The sequence below is a fragment of the Anser anser genome, assembly GCF_964211835.1.
Source record: "Anser anser genome assembly, chromosome: 1".
Lineage (NCBI taxonomy): Eukaryota > Metazoa > Chordata > Aves > Anseriformes > Anatidae > Anser > Anser anser.
The window spans coordinates 85,297,151-85,321,512 of record NC_139720.1 but is presented as its reverse complement, the minus strand read 5'-3'; the positions used below and the strand labels follow the sequence as shown (position 1 = coordinate 85,321,512).

The window sequence follows — 24,362 nt, the reverse complement described above, 5'->3', positions numbered from 1 at the left end:
CTCAGTACTTTATTGATGTTGGATAAATGTTCCCTGTCTTAGGGAACGATCTAACTGAAGACAAGCAAAATAGCTGTAATGACTTCTAATAAAAGAAGAAAAAATGAAGGCAATAGGGAACACAAGCAAAAAAATGCTGTTTTCTTCACCTAACTGCATGTTTCTTTATCAACACAGATATATCATCTTTAAACTCAATAGTACATTGAATCAAGTATCTCCTTTGTAAGTAAATTAGATTTAAAGAATATTATTTTCTGAAATCAATGTCTCATCTTCTTATGTTGCAGACTATGTTGCAGAAATTATTCATGAGCAAAAAGGCTCTGTTTAATTGTTGGAGAATTCTGTTCAGTTTATAATGAGCAACCTAGACAATGTATAGATAGACTAGTAAGCAATCTTTTCAAGTCTGCTGTAAAAAAATAAAGTATTTAGGCCTGTTAATTAAAAGTATTAAAGGCATATTCTTGCAACAAACAATTATTGAATTGAAAATAGTCTTAAAAATTAATTAAGTTCAACTATCCCTCTTTGTTTACCAAGATTAATTTGTCTCCTCACCAGAATAGTGGAACTTCAAGATTGCTAATTTAGCACTATATTTGAAGACACAATTATAGCCTTAAATTTCAAATCACGACAGATTTTCATTTTTCCATTATGTTTATTATAAGAAAAAATGAAATCCCGTTACTTTAGCTATCATTTTTATTTTCACCTGTGTATTCTGTAGACCAGATGATTTTGTTAGTGTTAGAAAGTGAAATCTAGAACTTGGTTTTTCAATATAAACAAAGCTGAATCTATAATATACTAACACAGAACATCTGAGGCATTTTAATTTTGGAAATATTGACCTCTTAAGGAATTAAGCCATTAATGTGCTTTCCTGCAGTAATCATAATTCATTATTGTAGTATAACTTTGATATGATTCTTAATAAAATTCATAAGTTTTGGAACAGATTTGGAGGTTACTACCACTAAGCCCTTTGGATTCTGTTGGTGAGTACAGAATATTAGGTGGAAAGGATATTGTTTATACGTAAAATGACACTGGCTTATTCTGGAAAACCAAGAACATACCTATTTCTTCATAAACTCAACAAAGAAGATGACAAAAAATAAATAAAAAATATAAATACTTGTTTAATACGTACTTCCTGAGGGCCACTAAAAAACTGGCTCAGGTTAGTTTTGAAAGAAGCAAACTATAAGAGGTTTTTTTCTTTTTTTTTTTAATTCTATAATCTTAGATTAAAGTATGAAGCAGCTGTAATGCTTTCATTAGCTTAGTGCTTATGTGATATGTCAGTTCAAACATAGTTAGCTTGCGAATAGGCATACTGTTAATATTCCTCTACCCTTTGGGGATGGATCAGTAGAAGCATCTTTAATATTTACAATTTCACTTATTAGGTTGTTAAATACATTTACTGAGGTAACTCTTTAAGTTTTTTCAGAATTCAAGAAAAAATTTATAAATTTAAAAAGTAACTTAATTTTGACCTTAATTTTAAAGCAAGTTATAAACTGTGTAGTCATTCAGGAAGCCCTTTCTTTCTTTAAAAAAGAATTTTTAGATCGTCTCCTGTTCTTTTTACTTTGGCACTGAACTACTTGCACACTTCTAAATACCTAACTCCATAATCAAGATAAATACTTTATATTCAGATGGCTTCTTTAAACTCATAACCAGTTGTAATGTGGCCACTGTCCTACATATTGGAATATAAAATATTTTATTGTTTCCATAGCACTGATATTAGGATGTTATTAGACTAGCTACCTAAATTTACAAACAAAATATTTCTAAGCATACCACTTCAGATATTTATGCCATCTTTCAATATTTAAGTATTTGTAATTTTTTCACCTGGTTTTTTGTCCTGGTTCCAGTTAGGACAGAGTTAATTTTCCCTCATAGTAGCTGGTAGGGTGCTATGTTTTGGATTAGGATGAGAAGAGCGCTGATAACATGCTGATGTTTTAATTGTTGCAGAGCAGTGTTTACACCAGGCCAAGGACTTTTCGGCTTCTCGCTCTGTCCTGCCAGCGAGCAGGCTGGGGGTGCAGCAGGAGCTGGGAGGGGACAGACCCAGGACAGCTGACCCAAACTGGCCAAAGGGGTATTCCATACCATCTGACGTCATGCTAAACAATATATAGGGGTGGCTGGCCGGGGTGGGGGGCCGGCTGCTCGGGGATAGGCTGGGCATCGGTCAGCGGGTGGTGAGCAATTGCATTGTGCATCACTTGTTTTCTTACACGTTATTATTAATAATACTATTATCATTATCACTATTATTATTATTATTGTTATTATTATATTCCTGTCTTAATAAACTGTCTTTATCTCAACTCACCGGCTTCACTTTCCCGTTTCTCTCCCCCATCCCAGAGAGGGAGGGGGGAGGGTGAGCGAACGGCTGTGTGGTGTTTAGCTGCCAGCCGGGTTAAACCACAACACACTGATATTAGGATGTTATTAGACTAGCTACCTAAATTTACAAACAAAATATTTCTAAGCATACCACTTCAGATATTTATGCCATCTTTCAATATTTAAGTATTTGTAATTTTTTCACCATTAAGAGAAAACATGATGTTCCAATAACCAATATATCCTCCAAAGAGAAAAGTATCCCTTAATGTTAAATGGATACTTTACAGTGCCTTTAAAATAAGTTATTTTCCGTAGTATAATGATCCATATGGCGGTTTTAAAATAGTTTTTTACTTGAAATGTATGGAAAGAAAATCCTGCTTTTACAATACAATTTATGGCTTTTGATAACATATTCCTCAAATATCTTTTTTTCTCTGAAATATCCATAGTAAAGCCTGCTTGAATTTTCACAAATACTCTTACTTGAAATAGAACTATCAAATAGATAGAATATGAAAAAATTTGGCTTTTTTTTATTATTATTTTTGCAAAAGATAATCTCGGCTGTCTCCCTTCCTTTTGATCAGAACGCTTTTAGGATTACATGCTACTATACCATTTCACATTTTAATTTAAAGATTGCTTGACAAGTATTCATAATAAGTAACATGATCAGTCCTCATATGTGTATTTCTAAACATGCCATGAAAATGTTATATAATATTATAGCACAACAGAGGCTAAAAATGTCTTTTATTTCCTTTGTAAGCACATTTGCATAAAGTAAACACAGTTTAATGCCCAAAGGTAATTTATTTCCATTTAAGATGATGAAAACCTCCCAGGCTGAAAGAAAGTTGGTCCCAAAAGTTTCTGTAATTAGCTCGATGATTCCAGTTAATGAAGTACCCCCCCCATATAAGACTGCTTGTTTTCCTCAGTAACCATATTAGATACAAAATTAATTGCTATCACTTTGTAACACTCAGTAAAAGTACAAACAAATTTGTAATAACATGATGTTAAAATATTGATTAACTTATGCATGATAGTTATTAACTAATTTCTGGATCAGCTTTGTACTGCATAGTAAGAGAAAATAATATTTTAGATGATGATAATTCATATATTGATAAGGAAATTAAGATTTGTTTTCATTTAAAATGCTTTACCTGCTTGGACTATGTAATGTGAATTAGTAGTGCATCTGCTGTACTAGATCATGATACTGAAGAGGTTATAATCTCTATATTATTTGTCCTATCCAGGAAATTTATGTAATTTTCTCACACCAGGAATTGGACTTCTGTTTAATTAGGTATAAGATTAAAATGTGCTATATAGTTTTAGCCCTATTGAGACTGAAATGTAACATTCTAGTTATTATATCAGCACTGCTTATATTCAAATGGTGGCTCCTTATGTAGCATACCAGTCATAAGATCTTCAAAGCCAAGGTTAAAAAGCATATGGCATTACCAGACCGCTCCTTCTCCACTTGAAGACACGCAGATTCACTTGACACTGAAGCAAACACTGTGTTGGAAAGAGCACCTTAGGGCCTAAGCACTGCTTGAGCAGAGGTGTACGTTTCCATATTGTCAAGTGTCATGAAGACATAACATATGGCCTTTAAAAATAAAAATAAAAAAAGAAATTGACTTTTTATGCCCTGCGGCATTTACAGTAAAATAAATGTACAGTAGGCATTTAGCAGAGCAATTTTGAAAATAGTGCCCCAAATTTCCATTTCGGATCATAAAAAAAAAGTAAATATTAATACCTCTGAATTGAAACAATACATATGGGTAGCAAGGTTGCTTCCAGGATCTGGAAAGGAACAGTGGTGAGTTTTCACCTAGAGTCAGCTACATTTTCTCATTCTGTGCAGATCTATTTTGTATGAGTTCTGACATTGATAAGAAATTATATTCCAATTAAACTGCATCTCAGTTAAGAATTTTCTAAGAGGTACGCTTAGCTGAAGGTGCAAAGCTGATTTTGTTTAGCACTGTAAGAAAACATTTAGTGCATAAAAATGTGGACAATACTTTTCTTTGTAAGTATATATGTTTTGCAAACATCTGTCCCTGCAATAACTAAAGCAGTTTTAATTATCATATTAAAATATCTTGTTAACTGGCATTTTTATAATGGCTCATATAAGTGGTACACATGTTTCTGTTGGATAAGGTTTATCCACTGAGCAGACTGAGAGAGCTTAGGTCATCAGTAGAGTAATTTCTTTAATATTGAAAATATGGTCAGAAGTCAAAAAGAAAAAATGCTTCTATTTTTGTATATATACATATCTACTATAAAGCATACATCTATTAAGTATAATCTATAATTAATATATAAACCAAAATGTATAACAATGTATAACATAATTAATAGATAATACAACATATATACATCTACATAATGTTCAGATATTCCAGAGGAATTCATCAAAGCAGGATCTAGGCAGTAAATCTGCTATAAAATTGTTTTGAACACACAGATGGTGATGCATGATTTTATTGTTGCATTTATTGATTTTTTTGTGGTACAGTACAAATCTGCCAGCAATAAAATAGAATATGATGATACCAAAATGTATGAAGAGATATTTCACTTCATGCATAATGAAGAAAGTTGTTGAACCAATACGTTAGAAATACGTGATTTACAGAGAAATAATGATTTGTTATTTCTTACTTATTTGGCCTGTGTGGCTTAAGTTTAAGGAAAAAAATCAAGCATTTCAAGTATCATCATTCAGGGCAGCTTTAGTAGCAGGCATTCCTATTCTTGTGTGAAATATTGTTTGCTAATAGTGAATAGAGAACCTTGATATTTTATTTCCTACATTTTAAGTATTCCAACTCAAATGATAAACCAGAAAACTGCAGTCACTGGAACACTTTGAGCTTTGATTACATTGCGTGTGTTTGTAATACCTGTTCCTCAAAGAACTCATTCAACCAGTACAGAATGTGCCCCAGAACAATTTTCCCTTTTCTCTCGCATTGCATCTTTTACATTAGCTTATGCCGTAACATTCCATACGAATGCTTCTGACATTTTGTGCTGAGACATATGAAAATCGATTAAGCTTCTCTAAGAATGCTACCTTGTTTAGCAGTATTTCTGCTTTGTTTTGAAAACAGAGAAACGTGAAATCTCCAATCTGAGGGAAAGATTCATGATGATGATCTGGGAGCTGCTAAATCACCCACCTGCTTCCCCAGCTGACCAACAAAGAGGTAGAATATCATACAGGTAGGGAATGATTTCTATTCATCTGCTTCAATGAAAGATGCATTATATGGTTATTTATGACAATGACCAAATCAGGAGAAGATGCCTGGATTTTACTGTTTAGAAGGCCTTGGCAATGAACCGGCCATTGTCAAGGGAAGAGTTTGTTGCTTTTTGATATCTTTCCAATATCACAAATTGCTTGACTGTAGAATGAGATTTCTAAAGTTTCATAGCATGTCCTAATGATGAATTGCCAGTATAGCTAGTCCTCACAATAGGAAAAATGCTTTGCCTATAAAGTGGCCTCTCCTAGCATCTCTACTTTTGTATTCTAATAGTCAAACTTCAATTCATACTTCCTTACGTGGATGGTTAAGCTTGGAGAAATTGCTGCGTATCCAATAAGAAAGACAATGTTTGCTGGGAGATTTATATTTTAAAAGAGAAAGTGAATGAAATGTCATGAGTCCAGAGGCAGATTTTTTTTTTGTTCCAATTTTCCAAAATACACAAGCAGCCCGTGGTTTCTATTTACATAACAGGTATATGTTGGGTGAAGAAGAGACTGTAAATAATTTTCTGCATGTTGTATCACTTAAACATGGACTACTGAGATCCCCAGAGCTTCAAAAAGGACTTTGAGGTACATTTCTCTTTAAGGAAACTTTAATGCATGATGGCATTCATGATACAAGTGTGGCACTGTGCAGGTATATTGCCATGAAACTGACAGGAAAGGGGAATAAATGGAGTCGAGAAAACCTTAAGCCTCCCCTTCCTCTCCTTCCTCCCAGAGAGTGCATCCACACCTTCCTGTCTACTCCCCATGTCCAGGACACCCTGGGAAAGCTTGCAGTCCCCTTACTTGTTTCTGCCCTCCTTGGCCTCTTCCATGTTGCCCTGGAGAAGCCAGCACAGAACAGTGCTTTGTACAAATATCCCCTATGCAGCATCACAGCTCTTAGCGTCTTCCAGGGGACTTGTCTGTCACGCAGTCTTTAGTCGTATTAAATCCATGTTCTTAGTTTCTGCATTTAACTTATCAAGGCGCTTTTTGTGTGTCTGGACTGAGAGACTCCAAAGTGGAAGTTAAATGTTTCATGCTTCAACCTGCAAGGCAGTGTGAGCTCTTACTCTTTTCCTATTGCATGAGATGCCAAGATAGTATCTCAGAAGTATCAGAGACTAGGGAATCAAATGCTCAGATGCCCAGCTGAGACAGACTGCTGTCTTGCACACAAGTATCATGAGAACCAGCAAGGCTGCATTTCCTGCACCAGATCCCCTGAGGGACCGACTCCTGTCGGTGTACTCAGAGCATGTAAAACACGCTGCGGTGAGGGCACGGCTCTCACAAAACAGCATGGCAGCTGTCACGTTTGTTCAGAAACATGGCTAGCAGCATACGTGATGTTTGTTTCCAACCCTTTCCCTTCATCCTTAATACCAGTGGGATGCCTGGATGCTTTTCTATCATTTTTCTGCATGTTTGCATGCTTAAATCTCTTACCATGTAGAAGGCAGTGCTAATCACTGGGTTGCTGACAAGCCTGGCATGCCGGAGTATGCTTCCACAGCCTTTCCTTGAAACTGTTTCACTTTCCAGAGAATAATTTAAAGATTCAGAGATTAAATTCAGAGATAAAATACCAAAGAAAAGGAGAGAAAGAATGGGTAAGAAGCACTGGGCTGGGGAGGGAGATAAGGGCTGTTCCTGGAACAGGGACCGATTTTTTGGGCAGGCTCTGAGAACAACTGCTGGCTTTGAGCATTGTGGGTGAGGAAAGCAGGAAAGCAGCCATTCTGCTGGAGCTCTCCAGGGCACTATGGAGCCAAAAGCATATTTTTTTTTTTTAATATTCAGGCAATTATAAAATTGAAACTGTAAGGATCATTGGACATAATGTGTCTTTAGGCACAGGCAGGAGTTAGTCAGTGATCTTGATAACTGATATGGAGATAGGGGCTGAAAATTGCAATTATATGTATTAATCCTCCTAAGTGTTGTTACAAATCTAAACCCTACAGTCTAAGCTCTAAATGTTTTCCTTGTGAATAGATATGCAAAACTTGGTTCATTAAAGTTCATTTACCAAAGATTTTATGAAGGTTTTTTTTATATATGTAGTATAGAAAGGTGCCACTAAAAGACACTGTAGGATGACACAATAGACTTTGTTTCACAGTACACGCATTAAGCTACCAGAGATTCCTCTAGTATACGAAATATGAAAACTGCTACTATGCATCAAAAGTACTGAAGAATGAATATTGTGAATTTTATGTAAACAAGAAAAATACAAATAACTGTTTTTTCAAAATTCAGATCTACCTTACAACAACACATTTTGTTTTCTCAGTTAGAAGTACACTACTTAAAAACGTATTGCTTTTTATTTTTTTAATATTCTTTTCATTGGAAAATGCCATTTAATGAATGCAAAGCTTCTTTTGTGGAAGAATATTGGTGCTGATGAAATGGGAGTTGTGCAGGTTTCTCACATACAAGATGGAATTTTTGCTTAAAACAGCAGAAAAGCAGAGACAGATGTATTGGGATATTGAGCAAGTGCTTAGGATAGTGAGTTGGTCCTTGAAAGTTCAGGTGGGCATTATATTGCCCAAGCTAAGAGGACAGAACTACCTGAATAATTTGGAAGACTTTGTACATATTGATTAATCTGGACTAATTCTGAAACCTAACTAGCATGTACTTTTACAAGATATGGAAAAAAAAAAAAAAAGATATTCTTCATTCTGATTCAAAACTGGAACTAAACCTCAATTTCATAAAGCTCAGGTAGGATCCCTGGTCTGCACAGGGTTGCTGTAAACATTTTTTCCCCCTCCTAATTCAATGTTTTGGGTTGGAATCTTTGACCAAATAATTTTTTGTAGTTTTCATAAAATGCTACCACTTTTATGAAGGGTAAGCACTGACTTTGCTCCCAGTGAGTTAGGAAAAGGACTGAATAGAGGTCTTGCATATGACCAGTAAACTTTTTTACTTTTTGGCTATTATATGGTGGGCAATAGACTTCTTTATCTCCTCAAATCTTATGAAAAAGTATTAGAAGTTTCAAATCTTTGTGTTACAGAAAAAAATAAGAACTCTTCAATAATTTATTAAACCAGGAGAGATATTGTCCTCCTGCCTCTCTGCCTCTATTTTTTTTTCTATATATATACGCACATTTATTTAAGATATCTTCTGCTTTGTGATGCATTATGATTTTAGAGATACTTCAATTAGGAAGCAACAACTAGTGAGTTAACTTTTTAAGCTCAGCATATGTGGGTATGTACAAACTCATGCATAAACATAAACCAAACTACCCTTGTGGAAAAAAAGGCTAATACCTTTTTAGAGCATAAGTGAAAAATAGCAACCAATGAAAACTAAAGACTGCATGATCCTAATTGCTGAGAGAATGACTTATTTGTCCAAACCACCCAAGAAGACAGAAAGCTGAGGAGTGGGTAGACATGTGAGTAACAAAAGATAACTTTACAGTACATCAGCTCTGAGAGTTTAATGCACTTGTATTAAAGCATGAGTGTGTGGAGGCGTACGCAGTGACAGGCGAAGAGAGCCGTGTCTGTTATGCAAGTGGAATGAAGCCAAGCACAGAAGATGGGGATTTTTTTTTCTCCATTGACTTCAAACTCTGAGTTTACACGCACTGTTATAAAAGCAAATTTACAATTCAGCTAACAGCCACTGCTTACACAGTGACAGAAATATACACTAAACTAATGTAAATGATCTTAGTATTTAGTAATCATATTCTCTCTGACCTTGGAAAACATGCTTTTGCCTCCCTCATGTTTCTTCTGAGTTCTGCAGCAAGGATTGCTTTCCTGCCTTGTCATTTTGATTGGATTAATTGGTGAGAACCTTTACATCTCTCAACTAGCTACCCCTTTTTAACATGTCAGATACTGTGTTTTGATTTTACTTTCAAGACTCAAAGACTCTTTGAGAGTTCTTATTCTCTTCCAATAAACTTGTTTCCCAGTGTTGAGAAATCAATTTTCACCCCAATTGATACTAATTGCCATTGTTTCTCTGCTAAATCTCCAAACAAATGCTTTCCTACCATTTCTCATATTGCCCCTGAAGTGTGGCAGACTGTCTTCATAAATGCCATCTAACTCCTCAAAAGTCTCTTTTGCCATGCTGTCTACAAAAAGCCTGACATATATTTGCTAAGATCATTGTGAGTAGTCATTTAAATGTGGAATTCACTTAACTTCATTTTACTGATGAAAGGATTTGCTGGTGATCTGTGTAGCCATTGGCTTTGATTAGGGATTCTCTGTTCTTTTTATCTGTAACTTTGACATATTGTTGCTTTACTTTGACGGTTTAGGTTGTATGAAAAGACTGTCTTCCCATTTTTGTTGCTTACGAGAAAAAGGGTTAAACCAAACAATCAAATAATCAGCTTGCTATACCCATCTTTGCAACATGCAAAAGTCTGTTTTTGTTAGAAGAAATGAAAACTATTCACTACTCCAAGGTCAAATGTTACAAGAGAAATGTCAAAGACATTTGAAACGGCTTGAAAGATCTGCAATTCATTAAGTTTGTCAAATAAAAGATTACAAAAGAGGGAATATGTCTGCCTGACTGCTAAATGGAAGGAGAAGTAGGCCAGCTGGAATTGGGTGCAATAGGACCATAGTAAAAATGACAAAAATCTTAGGCAATATATTGTTGTTATATAGATCAAAAAGCAGGATAAAAACAGCAGCTGCTCTGAGAATGGTGAATTGGAATATGAGCTACAAATGAAGGATGAAGAGGAAAGCAGTAGAGCCTACAACTGTAATGCCTATCACAGCAGCTATTTCTCATTTCCTTTCCTCTGCAGCCCATTAGATTCAGCAGCAGGACTAACACCTTCCACAAACTTGCCATCATCCAATGGAGAACTTGCTTCACTTACAATCATCCGTGTTTGTGATTCCAATGCTCAAACTGACAAGTCATCTCAAAGAGTGCATAATATTGATAGTTTCTTCGTGTGTAGTTAAGAACAGCTTAGGTTATCTGAAAGTATTTCAATCATAAGACTGGCTGAGGTTATAACACTAGTTCTACAACTACAGGCAGACCAAGAAATCAAAATTAAATAGAAAAGAGAAAGAAATCTAGAGAGCAGGTGTACCAGGAGCATACACCTGGTACAAATCAAAAATAGAAGTAGAAGAAAGGAAGTAGTAAATTTTTACATTAACTTTATTGTTTTTAAGTTTCTTGCAGTACACAAAAGTATAGACCAATTTCTGTTCTGGAAAGAAAAAAAAAAACACACACAACATATTTAGGCAACTTTATTTTATTTTTTACCTCATGTTGCAATAAATATATGGAGGGCCATTGAATAATATGGCTCCTGTGGAGACTTTGTGAAGACTTAGATGCCAGTATATGATTCACAGATTAAGTTTACAGTAGAGAAAGCCAGTCAATGAGCTAGTCAATGGAAAACACTGAAAAAAAGTCCTCTCTTATATTTCTTCCTCTTCAAGGCTCCTTTCTGTTAGGGTTTATGTCCCAAATCTCCTGGAAGACAAGTGCTAAATCCTTTCATTTACAAATGGAGCTGGATTTGTACCTTCAAGAGGAGGAAAACATGGTTCATTCTCTGCAACCCAAAATCTCATTGCATAGACTGAAGAGAAAGCATTAGCAAAGCGACAAAAGGTATTTGGGAGCTCAAGAGAGGACACATCTTCTATCCTTTCTATTAGAGCTTTCCAATCTTTCACTTAAAATCAACCAACATTAGCCCCTCTACCCCTTTTTCTCTCTCCCCTCAGATTCAGGAAGCTGAACCGAAAGCACGAGAAGGAAATCATTTCGTGTTGGTAATAAAGACAGTTGTATGTGGAAAAGATCCACTCCAGTGGCTTTATCAAGACCTGATTCATTCTTTTACCCAGTACTTCTAAAACACATCCCAAATAGAAGAAAGTCTAATTAGGGATCTATAACAGGCTATGTATTGACCTAATTGTTTGATTTGGTCAAGAATGATATACCTCTATAAGACTTTAGGTCCCTGAGGAACTAAAAAATCAAGCTGAGGTGCCTGTCTGAATATTCTAGCCTCAATATTTAGGTAACAACAAGGTGGATATTTTCTTGATTGCGGTTTTCAACTTAGATATCTAAATTCTGTCAGAAATTACTACTTTCTACGTATGGGTAGTGAATTTGGGGTTCTAAGAGATGAAGGTTCATTGTCTACATAATGGGGAATCGCTAAATTTTAATCAACTGAAGTAGACCTTAAAAACTTCTAATATTTTTAAAAACTGCATTTTTTTTATATTTTTTTTTACAATTATGTGGCTTTTATTTGTAATATATAATTACTCTTTAAGAATGATATTTAAGAAGAAAAGCCTACTTCATGAGTTCCCTCTGAGTTCATTTATCGAATTTGTTTTGATAAAGAATACATTGAAAACCTCTTTTGTGCTAAGATGTTTAATTCTATCAAATATTAAAAATCATATTCTCCTTATTAAATTTATGATGTATTTTAGAAATCCCAGCTCTGGCTAACTGTGTTGGGATACCAAAAATTATGATTTTCTGTCTTTTTTCCTATAGGGCATAAAAATCTTGGTTGAGCAGCATAATGAGGTTAAATTTAGAGTAAATGCTTAAATTTTGATTTTTTTTCCTTATATGCCTAACCTGGAAAAAGTGTCCTAAAATAATGCAACTATAATCTCTCTCTCTGTGTCTTTTCTTTTCTACCTAATATATTAAGCAGTCTTTTAAGAAAAATTATATGTCCCTATAAAATTGTTCTTATGTGTAACATTAGACCAAAACAGCTACAAAACCACTGCTACTAGAAAACTTCATGAATGTCTTAAGAGTAAATAAAGTGTCTGCCCATCTTCTTTTTCCACAAAGTACCAGATTTTATATTATATAGTTATATATGTGATGCATGTGATAATATATATGTATTTTTGTGTGATATATAAAATATAGAAGTACATAATACAGTATATAAATCTGTATGTTTACTTAAAATATGAAAAATGTATGTTGTTATTATGTCACAAGTGTATCATAAATGTACCATAACATAGCATAATTCATAACATATTATAATTAATCATATATAGAATGATATAAATAATATACAATACATGTATTTCTTGAGAGTACCATGGAAGATGTTTGGCTTGTTTTTTAAGTCAGTTTTCAATGTTAAAATTTCACAGTCATACAAGATTTTGAACTTCATTTAAAATCAATTAGAATTTGGAGTTAAGTTAGATTCTTTATGATAAACACGTGTAGCAATGTTTCTAACTTCGTATAAGTGAATCTATTCTCAGATATATAATTTTATTTATTTTTTAAATTCATAATAGTCTTGGTTAAAAAAACAGAAAGAGGAGTAGAGGAAAAGCTGAAATATGACATTATTTGTTCTAGGGATCATGAGGTTCCTTTTGTGCTCAGGTTAATTGTTCACACCTGTATGCAATTCATTCAGGTAAATCCAGATCATGTGATGCTTCAATTTGTACTAACCTCAGAGATGATAACTTGCAGCTGTTCTTTAAGATATGCAGTAGCATAAAAAGTAGAGGCCTATGACATGTGAAGAAGTTGAATGTTTCTTTATTTTTAAGCTGGTTGATGTTTAGAAGTACTACCTAATCATTAATTTGAATGACTAAGTTTTACTAGTATATGGATATGATTGAAAAAATCTGGTCTTTTCTCTCTAATCAGAGATAGAGCTGCTTTGTCTGTAGTACTCAAATAGATTTGTTTCAATGATTATTTCTTTGATTGTTTCTATGGAGAGGATTTGATGGAGAGAATTAGAAATTAGATTCTGCATTTTTTTCCCCAATTTGAGTGATAAATAACACTTTCAAGTTTTCTGAATTTCACATATTAAAAAAACTTTCTCAGATAGATCAGGTTTTTTTTGTTGTTGCTAAATATCTCTCTCATTTCTCAAAGCTTTTAACATTTCATAATTTCTAAAACCTGACGGTGACAAAACAGCTACTATATTTTTGTTGTTGTTGCTGTTGTTTTTTCCTTTTCTTATTTTTGGGTAATAAAAGTTAGTTTGCTTTCATAATGAATAAATGTGTTAAAAGTCCTGTCAACTTTTTTGACAGATGTGAAAATGTGATTGATTTCTGGCATGTGTTTATTTTTCCCCACAGAGTGATTTTAATTTGCGTATTTTGTTTTTTTTCCTTCATTTAAGGAGTGAGTTGATGCAAGATGGAGAGAGGAGAAAGAAAAGGAGCCTACCAAGAAATAGGTGAATAAATGCTATCTTTCAATTGCTTATTAAAAGGAAAAAACAAAAATAAACTAATTGCTGAGACTGGCGATGGGAGTAAAATATAATCTCATCGACTTTTGTTGTGGTGCGAAAGTAGGGGGGAAGAAAAAAAAAAAAGAGGACTTCTTGGGAATGTTAAGGTGGGGATAACAGATCTAGATAGTTCCAGTGTAAGCTCTGTACAAGGTGGATGTTGTAAAGGTCTTTACAACGGTGCAAATTAAAAAAGCAGCACTGTGAAAGTAGCATGAACGGTGCTATCAGAGAAATGGATTATTTTACAACAAAAACAATTGAATCCAAGAAAGTCCAGAAAAGCTTGTGAGAAGCCAGCAAGGGGTTTTCTGTGGACAAGATACATGCATAAGTGTCTATTTGATTTTTTTTTTTTTAATGATAAATTACAAGCCAGAATAAAATTTTCCTACATAGCCTGAATTTACTTTTCCAATTCGTATTGATGCTGGGCACAGCTTTTCAGTGGTAACCTCCTTTTTCCAGGACCCCCTTTACTAGGCAAAATCCTTCTGTTAGTGAGCTGGCTGGATAGCTTTGACTAAATTCTGCCTTTTGTTAGCTCTCATAGTTTAGCCTGTGGTGCTTATGCAGCAGACATCCTGCAAATACCATTTTGGCAAAAGAAAATAGTATGCGTTTAAATAAAAACAAAGCTTTACACTTTTGGCAATAACAGCTGTTTTGTTATTGAATATTTGGCTGTGTTTTGACATTCTGAAAGAGGCAACTTCTTTCAAGAGATATCTATCTTCCTGTAGGATTCCAAAGCAACGAATGCTTTCTCTTTTCTTGCCATGGTGGGCTTGACTAATTAACACAAGGGTGTTTCGGTTAGGATGGTTTTTTCCTGCCTTCTGAGCACCGTCATGGACAGTAGGGAAGAGGGTACCCTCCTGTTCTCTTCATGAAGTTACTGTCTTGTCAGAGCTGAAAGGAAAAATCACATAATAGTATTCTCCCATCCCATGACAGGGGTTTTGGAACTAGATGATCTTTAAGGTCCCTTCCAACCCAAACCATTCTATGATTCTATTTGTTTCTACTTATCTCTTGTCTTTGCTACAGTCTTGTAGTAGCTCTGTTTTCAATCTCTGTTCTAAACCAGGTTATATTGATTACCCAGAAAAAAAAGCCTATGAATACAAAAAGCAAACCTTTGATGGTAAGTAGCATAATAATCAGTAACACAGACCAATGATGGCCGATACGTTGAGCAGTTCAACTTAATGACTGTGTTGTTCAAATGTTGGGAGTGTTAAGTAAAACCAACTCTAGTCAGGATTGTGGACTGAATATCCATTACCATTTGGAGCATATTTGATGCATTTCTGAAGCACATCAGTCTTCATCATCAATCCAGCCTGTTAACTACTGTACTTTGTTCATGATGTGACGCAAGGCACAGTATATGGGTGCAAATGGGAGATCTGCTTCAGAAAAGATGGACCCAGTGCAACCCAGAGTCTTCCTTTCTGTTGTCCAATCTATAGGGTCCATCTCTCCAGTGTGCAAATACTTGAACTTCCCAGTTAAATTATGGGGAAAATGAGCAGACAGTGAATTGTTTGACATGAGCAAAAGGACTTGTTTTCTTTTCTGAGAAACTGCCAACCTGTTTTTAATTACACTTTCTAAAAATCCACAGTCTGAAGCTGACACCAGCATGTGAAATTTCAGTCCATATGGTAGAGTTTGGTGAAATTAATGACAGATGACCTGCTGTAATAATGGATGCTGAGCTATCTTAAAGATGCTTGTCAGTATCTCTGCTGGCTAAAATACCAGAGGAAGATATTAAAGCTGCTATTCCTAAAGAGAAGCTTGACAAAATACTGTGTTAAACTCAAAACTCCAAGTTAAGTTCATGAAATGTCAGCTCTCCTAGCACTTGCTGTGTAATTTCATTTTGTGGCCGTTGATGAATTTACCTGATGCATTTAGACAGACCTTGCATGGTGCCTCTACTGTAGTCACACATATATATGTCTATATCTATAAGACATTAAATGCCACAGCATGAATGTACTGGTGTGGTTTTGGCCTCTGTTAGCTCAGTGATACCTTCAATGAACTTGATTTCATGTTCATATTGGTGGCATATATACCTTCATTTCACTTGTCTGCTTTGTGGAAAATATCAGTTTTCAGTGATCAGGGGGTCTTTCACCAGTGTGCATATGCTGAGTCTGTATAATGCAATCATTTACTGAGGTTGTTTTAGGTATGATTAAGCACATAATAGTAACTAACAAAGCCTATCAGAAACCATAAGCTTTATTGTTCACACTTCAAAATAAAGTAGCCTCTCTTCTTCCTTTTTCAGCAGCACAAAGGACAGTGAACAAGATCATGTTGTCCAGATGCCAATTTCAGGAAAAACAGCTGTCCAGATTTTAGGGAGAAAACTACTTCCTCAAGGCACCTGGAGTGAGGTACAATAATGGGTTAAGGGGATAGTACAGCCACAATTGAATCTCTATGGCTCTGCAAATAAAATGGATCTCATCCAGTAGGGCTGTCAGGGCAACATCCTTCAATACACAAATATTACATGCATAAAACATTTAGGAAAAAGGTTCTAAAAAAATGTAGTGACTTACAATGATGCGCCTGCTGGCAGTGTGAAATTCTTTATGCTGCTGTACAATAGGAGATGGACTGTCTGACTATCAAGGACCTGAGGCATTTAGCACTTTCACTGAAATACCCAGAGGTTGTATCTATATGGGAGCAAAAACTTAAAAGTAAAGGTATTTGCTAATTAAGCCCGTGTCCATTTTGAAACACTGATTAGTACAATTAATCTGCATCAGAGCTTGGAGGCTATGGGGAATTGTTTTGATGGCAAAAGCTCTAAAAATACAAAAAGTAAAGTACTAAAGGCTTTGCAGAATACATACTGGTGGAAAGTGAAAATGTTTTAATAAAAAGCCAAGTGTATTGTCTTTGAAATATATACATGTATTCATTATTTATATGAATATATAAATGCACATACATCTATTTGTTTCCATTTCTGGTGTATATTCCCTGTGGGAATTTTGGTGTTTGCAATTACTGATGTGCATAACTGAGCAATGCCAAAGATGTCTTGCTATTAATCAAGACACATCTATATTCTTTTAAAGGAATGAAACCTGTTCTGTCCTACGTCAGCCATAATAGTTTGCCTAAGTTCTGCCAAGCACTCAGTCTAACTCAGTACATGTGCAGCAGCAAATGAGGTGCTTTACATGTAAGCTATAAGGAAAGAAAGCAGGAGAACTCTTGTGCCAGTAAAAGAATGCTTTCTTTCGCTACTCTCCTAAACATAACTGACAACAAAACAGTTCTAATAGATAAAATGAACCTTGATGTAAGGAACCTAAGCCAAATATTGCTCGTGTCTCTGGTATTTAACTCTATTCAGGATGGTTTCTAATGAAAATTCTAATAACTATTAATATTATAGGTCAGCTTTTTTCTCTAAGATATTTTCAGTAGGTCTAGATGTTATTCTAGAAAGGCTAAAGTCAGGTTGTTCTGAATCCACCTTCAAAAGTCAAAGCCAAGATTCTCTTTAAGCAAAATGTCATAGTCTCTTCAGCTGGATTTCTTTCAGCAGTGTTTCCAATGGATTTTTTTCTGCATTTTCTTTTTGCCCAAATGTATGTGTACTTCAGAAGCATGTCAGGACTAAAAGAAATGCAAATGTATTCTGGTTTTATTTGTATTGTGAGGAATATAGAAAAAATGCATGAAAGCCGTCTCTGACACAAGTTTTGTGTTCAAGGTTACAATTTGTTCAGTGTGACTCTGAAGATAAACAAGGGAGGTAACTGTACATATTTGACATGATTCATTTACAGTTTACCATTTATCAAAATATTTTTGCATACACAAAATTCACTTTTTGTGCTATGTATTCTATTAATATATTATTCAGTATCTCTGACAATATATGATTATTTACTATAGAAAATATTTGTTTTATAATTAGAGTATTTAGAGGCTATTGCTTTTGTTTTCTTCTGTAAGAAGAAAGCCAAATATCTATTCTAATGCTACTGCACATCCTGGGTATGTCCACAGCATTACAGAACAGTGAGGACAACTGGTTACACACACTTTTTAATTTTGAATAACACTTGTATATGTTGTTCATGTAAAATGCCTGGTTACTTTAGTCTAATCAGAGATTCAACACCGTGGCTCCTCATGCTTTAGTAGGTACCTGTAGGCCTGCCTTAGTAGTGTGATTGTCCTGCTAAATGAACTGTAGGATAATTTTGACTTGTATTGTAATTGTTAGTCTGTTCTACACTCATGACTATGTAAAGAACTTGGAAAATGTTGGTTTTGAAAAACTGGGGATTGTCACAGACTCATAATTTCTCATCTGACTTTTAACCAGACCAGAACTGAGAGGCTGGATGTCTTCCCTGAGGTTCACTAGTCCAACAATTTCTAAATCCCTCACGTTTACCTTGAGCCAGCCATAAGCTAGTGCAATGGAAGAGGCAAGCAATTCTGAGTATAATGTGAATTCTGGAAGCAAATAATTCTTTAAAAATGTGTTAAAGGCTTGTCAGCTTATCACATTTTTTTCTTTACTCTGATCTTCATTGGCTTAAAATTCAAACTGAGGTAGTGCTAGTATTCAAAATAAAAGGGTGGGACCTACAGTCATATAAGAGTTTGACCAGTCAGTACAGATTTCTTCAACACGTCGATACTGTGCACAAACTCAGAGGAATTAGTGTCCTTTGGCCCATTTTTCCATACGTGGCTTCTCTATATCACCTATTGCAACTGTTATATGGAAGACTAATAGATGGGTTTACTGTGGGTTTTAAACATGACAGATCTAATGACTTCAAGCAAGCTGAGAATTTTTACAGCCTAAGAATGTGTGCTGGTAGGTAGGAGGAAATATTGAGCTGTTAGCTAACTCTTAAATCAGTCCAGCAGATGTGGAGAGGCATGTGATGGGTTCTATATAGAATCAATGATCTTCTGCAATTGATTTATGGCCTTTAAACATTAGGGCTTCATTGGATTTCACTTTCTTGCTCTCTTTTCTTCTCTCTTCCCTTTACTTTGTCAAGTATTTAATGTATCGGCATCATTCACAAATACGGTGTGAAGAATGAAGGAAGATACACCTCTCTCCGCCCCCCTCTCCTTCCCAAATTTATTCTTGTGAAAGTTAGGCTTTTGATTTTCAGTATTTTTCCTATAAGTTTATCTATCAAAGCATTTGGAAAATGAATGAACTTCTGTAAAGTCTGAAAGAATTTCAGTTTAGAAAATTACATACACTCAACACAAAAATCTATGCTGCTAAAATTACCTAATACCCTTTATCCTTAGGTGTGATATTTCAATTTAAACACATCTATGGCTTCAGCCTGAAATAATTGGTTTCCAAAGAATGAAATGGTGTCAAGGCGTAAGAATCCTTCAATTTTCTTTAAAAAAAAAAAAAAAAAAAGGGAAAAAGGAAAATACTTTGTATTATTCTCCAAACCAATGTCAAACCCATGTTTTGTTGACCAACAGGGAGAAATTGTTCAGAAATCAGATTTAAAAATCAGTAAGATAACTGTTTCAAGACAGTTATTTTGGTAGTAATATCAAATCAGTTTATAAAGATGGTGATTTCAGTTTCACAGTTCCTACGTTTATGAAATCCTGCAATACATGTAGCAGAATAAATTTTAAAAAGAGGCAAGTGTGTCAGATACATGTTCTTACCCTTCCAGAAGTTGTTTGGGAATTCTCTGTAATACATTTTTTTACTTGAGAATTTGAGGACTTTCACACTCTATGCACTACTCAGAATAGAGAAAGTTGCCATCAGTGTTCTGTGACACTTGTTGGATATTGTGGTCATTTTTAAGAGTGGCTGCTATGTAATACTCTAGATCTGGTTGCAGATTCAGGCTTTTGGAATTCAACAAGTAGGTGTGGATTTTGGATCGTTTTTCTAAACTGATTTAATCCAAGTACTTCACAGGGTCATTTTTGTCAAATGACTAAATTTGCAATATGCTTGTTGTACCTCCTCTTTACCTTCCGTTCCTTCTTTTTCCTGCACATACAGTTTTTTTTTCAGTTTACTGGTAAAGGTCAAATTGCATAGTTGCTCCAGAAGATGTTCAAGATTCCAAAGACTTAAGTGCAATCATGGATTGGAAACATGATATTTTATTGGTATATGAATATTGGATAGTCATACCTTGTAAATGGAGGCAAAGTTGGCACTTCTGTTCATGTTGTACAGGCCAAGTGAAGCCAACTCCATTTTCTCATAACTGTGCTTCTAAGGTTTCTCTAATTTCTCTAATTTTTATAAACATCATTATAAACCTAGAAACATCAAACACATCAGAGGTTTTTTGAAGTGCCTCTGTCATTTAAGAAGTCAAATTCTATTCAAACTTCCTTGAGCATGTGCTAGTGTATACAATTTATATAATATATGTAATATGGAGAGATTCAGAAAAAAAATAAATACCTACTTACCAGCTTTGCTGAATCAGGGTTGCAAAAATACTATGAAATTAAATTTTGTTGGTTTGTTTGAAGTTGTTGTTTATTATCTCTCAATCAAAATATAGCCCAAGCCACTCTTCTTTCACCTCAATTATGAATAGGTTTAGTACTGAAATATTATCTTCCTTTAAATCAGTGCTTTATATTTATGGGGTACCATTATGCAATAGAACTTATAAATGTCTCAAGAAATGAGAGAAGATCAAAATATCTCTTTCCTTGCACAACTATTGCTTTTTTTACTCACTTCCCTTTCCCAATACTTTGCTGTGTTCCAGTTTCCTCAACCAGGACTTTCATTTTCTCTTTATCTTCTCTTCCTGCACCTTGTTTACTCACTGTGGATAAGTCATCTTTAATTTCCTTTCAACAAAATAAGTATGTTCTACTCTACTCTCTTTTCTATAGTGCAGTTGTGTATTACTCCACTTTGTTCTTATTTATTTCCTGTTCTGTTTCCCCTCTCAGTGTAGCATTCATCAATGTATCACTTAAAATCCACAGATCACTCTGGATTTTTCCTTTGTTAGTTTGGATTCTGTTCTGGTACCACGTTGTCTTATGGACCAGTGGGATACCTCACATGTTCTCAGATGTCCACCACCACAAAACTACAAACGGATTTTTCTGAAAAACATTGTAAGAAATTACCCAGACAGCCATACAGGCTCCTTTTATTTCATGTGAGACAGGTATAAATAGTTGCCAAACACACCTGAACAGCTGAACACTGGATCCCAGTTTTTATAAGGCAGTTGTTGAATTAATGGTTTATGCGGTAAACATTCTCACTTAGATAAGTAATCAGTGTTCTGCAGGTAGATGACAGCCTTAGGCGACAAAGGAAGTGATCAATCTCTGTTAAATCAGTATTCAGCAATTTTTTTGTCTTCAGGACTTCTGTTTCCTATTCACACAAAACTTTTTGTCTCTTATAGCAGAAGTCCAGCTGCCAGTTTTTCGTTATTGCAAAAATCCTCAACCCTCTGAAGACAGTTGTTTTGCTTCATTCTCTGTTCATGACTATGACCATTTATAAGACTTTTTCATCTATTTCATGCCCTTACCACAGATACGGATGAAAATCTAGTCTATTAGCAGGATGAATGGAATTGTTCTTCAGTTGTACCCAAGCACCTCTATATTAGATCAAATTGCTTCATGGTCAGCCAGAATCTTTCAATTTTTTTCCCCTCCTCTATCATAACCATTACTGGTAGCTGAAATACTGACAGAATTTCTACTGAAGCTGCTGATTTTTTTTTTTTTGAAAGTCATTGCTTGTTTTTATGTAGATTAATGAATAAAGCATTATTTTTTTAAGGGGGTATTGTGGCATTTGATTTTTAATATGTCAACATGGGTTTAGATGGGAATTCACTACAAGAGCTAACTTTCAGCAGCTTAACTGTGGTTTGACTTTAAAAAAAGTCTTCCTGTTTTGTGATTTTTGTATGCTAGCTTTTTTTAAAAAAAGGATCTTGTTTGAAAACTGTTCATAATTGAAATGCAAAACCAACATTCAGTCTACATCACAAATACTCTCATGCATAGCATTAAAGTTTTATGATTGCTTACAAGAGGTGGAGCATTCACAGGAATGGGAATCTGAAGTCAGGGTGACTTCATCAGCTCCAAAGTTATAGCTAGATAACTGTAAAAGTGAATGCCACGTATAGGATGCCAATTCAGTTTTTTTGAGTGTTTCTTTCATATGATTTCTGAGGTCAGAGTATTGCTATGATAGCAGCTTTTAAGAAGGGAACTTGGCTTGTTTGGAGTGCAATGCGAAAGATAGAAAAGGACTCTAGTATTCTAGTACGTTGAGAGGTTTCATGCAGACAGCCCAGCAAAAATGATCTAGCAGTGTAACTACTGTAATTTGCCTTTCCACTCAAAGGAAAGAAGAGGGAGAAGCATAACATGAAACTGTTTTCAGCTTTGAGGTATGGAATTAATGGAAACTTTATACGCACTCTGTTCCTATATAGTCAGTTCTTTCCAGCAGCTAAAATGAGTACATAAGAACAGGCTAGCAGTCGCTGTGAATGGCTTATGATCTTTGTTCTTCCAAGCATGTTTTAAGAGTAGTGCATCTAAGCCAACAACTTTTGCATTCGTATTAACTCAGAAAATAAATGTTCTTAGTTATATGTAAATATTTTTTCATTGCATTATTTTCATTCTCTCTTTGGTTGGTTGTTTTAGTATTTTGTTTGTTGTTTGTCTGTTTGTTTTCCCTTCTATGTATAGACATTCTCCTGAGCTTAGCTTTTCCGTTGTTGAAATTTGTGTTTATACAGTCCAGGAGCTTGGGTCATTTCCTAAAGGCTTGAAGTTCTAGAGTATTGGCAGCACGTTTTCTTTGTGGCAGGTATTTAAAAAAGAAATATTCATATTTTTCCAAAATTTTATACTGTTAATCTTCTGAAAATGATATGGGCTGGTATGAGGAATTATGAATCTATCAGACAGTTACAAGTTCTCATCCATGTTATTTTTACTAGTTGACTGATGTAGTGCGACTTTCTGTTCCTAATAAGCTTCTTCCAATCTTAATACAAATGTTAAAGTCACAGATGATCTTAACTGCATGATTTATTCCTTCAGAGTTTTCATTGTTTACACACTTTACCCAGCTTGGGAATTTACTTCCTGGTACAATCACCCATTTATGTGATTCTCTCTGAAGGCTTCCTCATGCCTCATTCCGTGCATGTGCCAGGGAATTAAGATGTTACATGAAAGGAAATATAAAAATAAGCCAATTTGCTAGCAGCGAACCTGGACAAATCTGCTACTGTTCCCCAGATATAAGCATTTTGTGTTCTGGCATTGTGATTTTTCCATGGAAGAATACCTTTCATTGTGTTCACCCAGAACAATACTGACTTCCTCCTTCATGCTGCCCCATAACTGCAGTATACTGGATAATGAGCGGGACTCTTAGTTTTAGCAACATGTACATCACTGTACCATATATCAAATTTATCAAAATTGCATAGCATGATGACTCAAAATATCAGGCTTTTTTTTTTTTTATTTTATGGATTAATTGTCTTATTTCCAAAATGATAAATATTCTGAATTGTAGGCATATCTTGAAGTGTCAGTTCTTTCACTGGGGCAGTGTTAGTATATTTCAGCGTGCACCTTATTGAAAACAAGTTCAGTTAAGATAAACCAATATGATCATGCTGCTAGAGCATCTCGGTGCTGAAATACAGGAAAAATAAGGGTATTTCATACCCCGTGCATATTCGTGCGTTTGAAGAGATCCTGAATTTGGAGATTTAGAGCCTGATTTCTACACCAGACATTTCTTTTTTAAAAAGAAAAAAAAAGAAAAAAAAAAAGAAAAACAACCTGCTTGAAAATAGAATGTGTTCTGATGATTATGCCAGTAAAAAGTGGACATTTAATTATATACACAATTTTACATTTTTTTGACAACTCGATAGTTTAGAAAGACATCTGTTGCTATTTAATTTTGTAATTGTTTACTTGCTTCTAATGCAAACTACCAATTTGTAAACAAATTAAAATTATAAATCTAGCTAGAGGAGGAGACAATGTCACAACTATGAATTCTTTAAACTAGGTAGGTAGACAAATACTCAGATTAACCAAAAATAATATGAAAACAAACAAACAAGCAAACAGTAACTCATTGGAGGAAATAAAATAAATCTTTTCATTTTTAAGTAAGGAAATCTGTGAAGCAGAGTTACATGTGTGAAATCACATTTTTTCTAGTATGGTTTGATAAAATGTGCATCCATTTATGTTTTATAGGAATGAACACGTAGGTTTAGCATG

At 34.7% G+C, this 24,362-nt stretch overlaps 1 protein-coding gene across 4 annotated transcripts in view; it reads left to right on the top strand.

The window, feature by feature from the left end:
• The first annotated feature begins 2,201 nt into the window (after positions 1 to 2,201).
• Positions 2,202 to 24,362, top strand: part of LOC310882937 (uncharacterized protein) — a 206,625-nt gene continuing 184,464 nt past the window's right edge. For all 4 annotated transcript variants that reach the window (XR_014573233.1, XR_014573234.1, XM_083802427.1 and 1 more), the window contains exons 1-4: positions 2,202 to 2,234; positions 5,544 to 5,655; positions 13,908 to 13,964; positions 16,330 to 16,438. Coding sequence is in view for 2 of the 4 variants with exons in the window: in XM_083802427.1 (XP_083658553.1) it covers positions 5,579 to 5,655; positions 13,908 to 13,964; positions 16,330 to 16,438 (243 nt within the window). In the remaining 2 variants the exon portion in view is untranslated. The remainder of the gene's footprint in view (positions 2,235 to 5,543; positions 5,656 to 13,907; positions 13,965 to 16,329; positions 16,439 to 24,362) is intronic.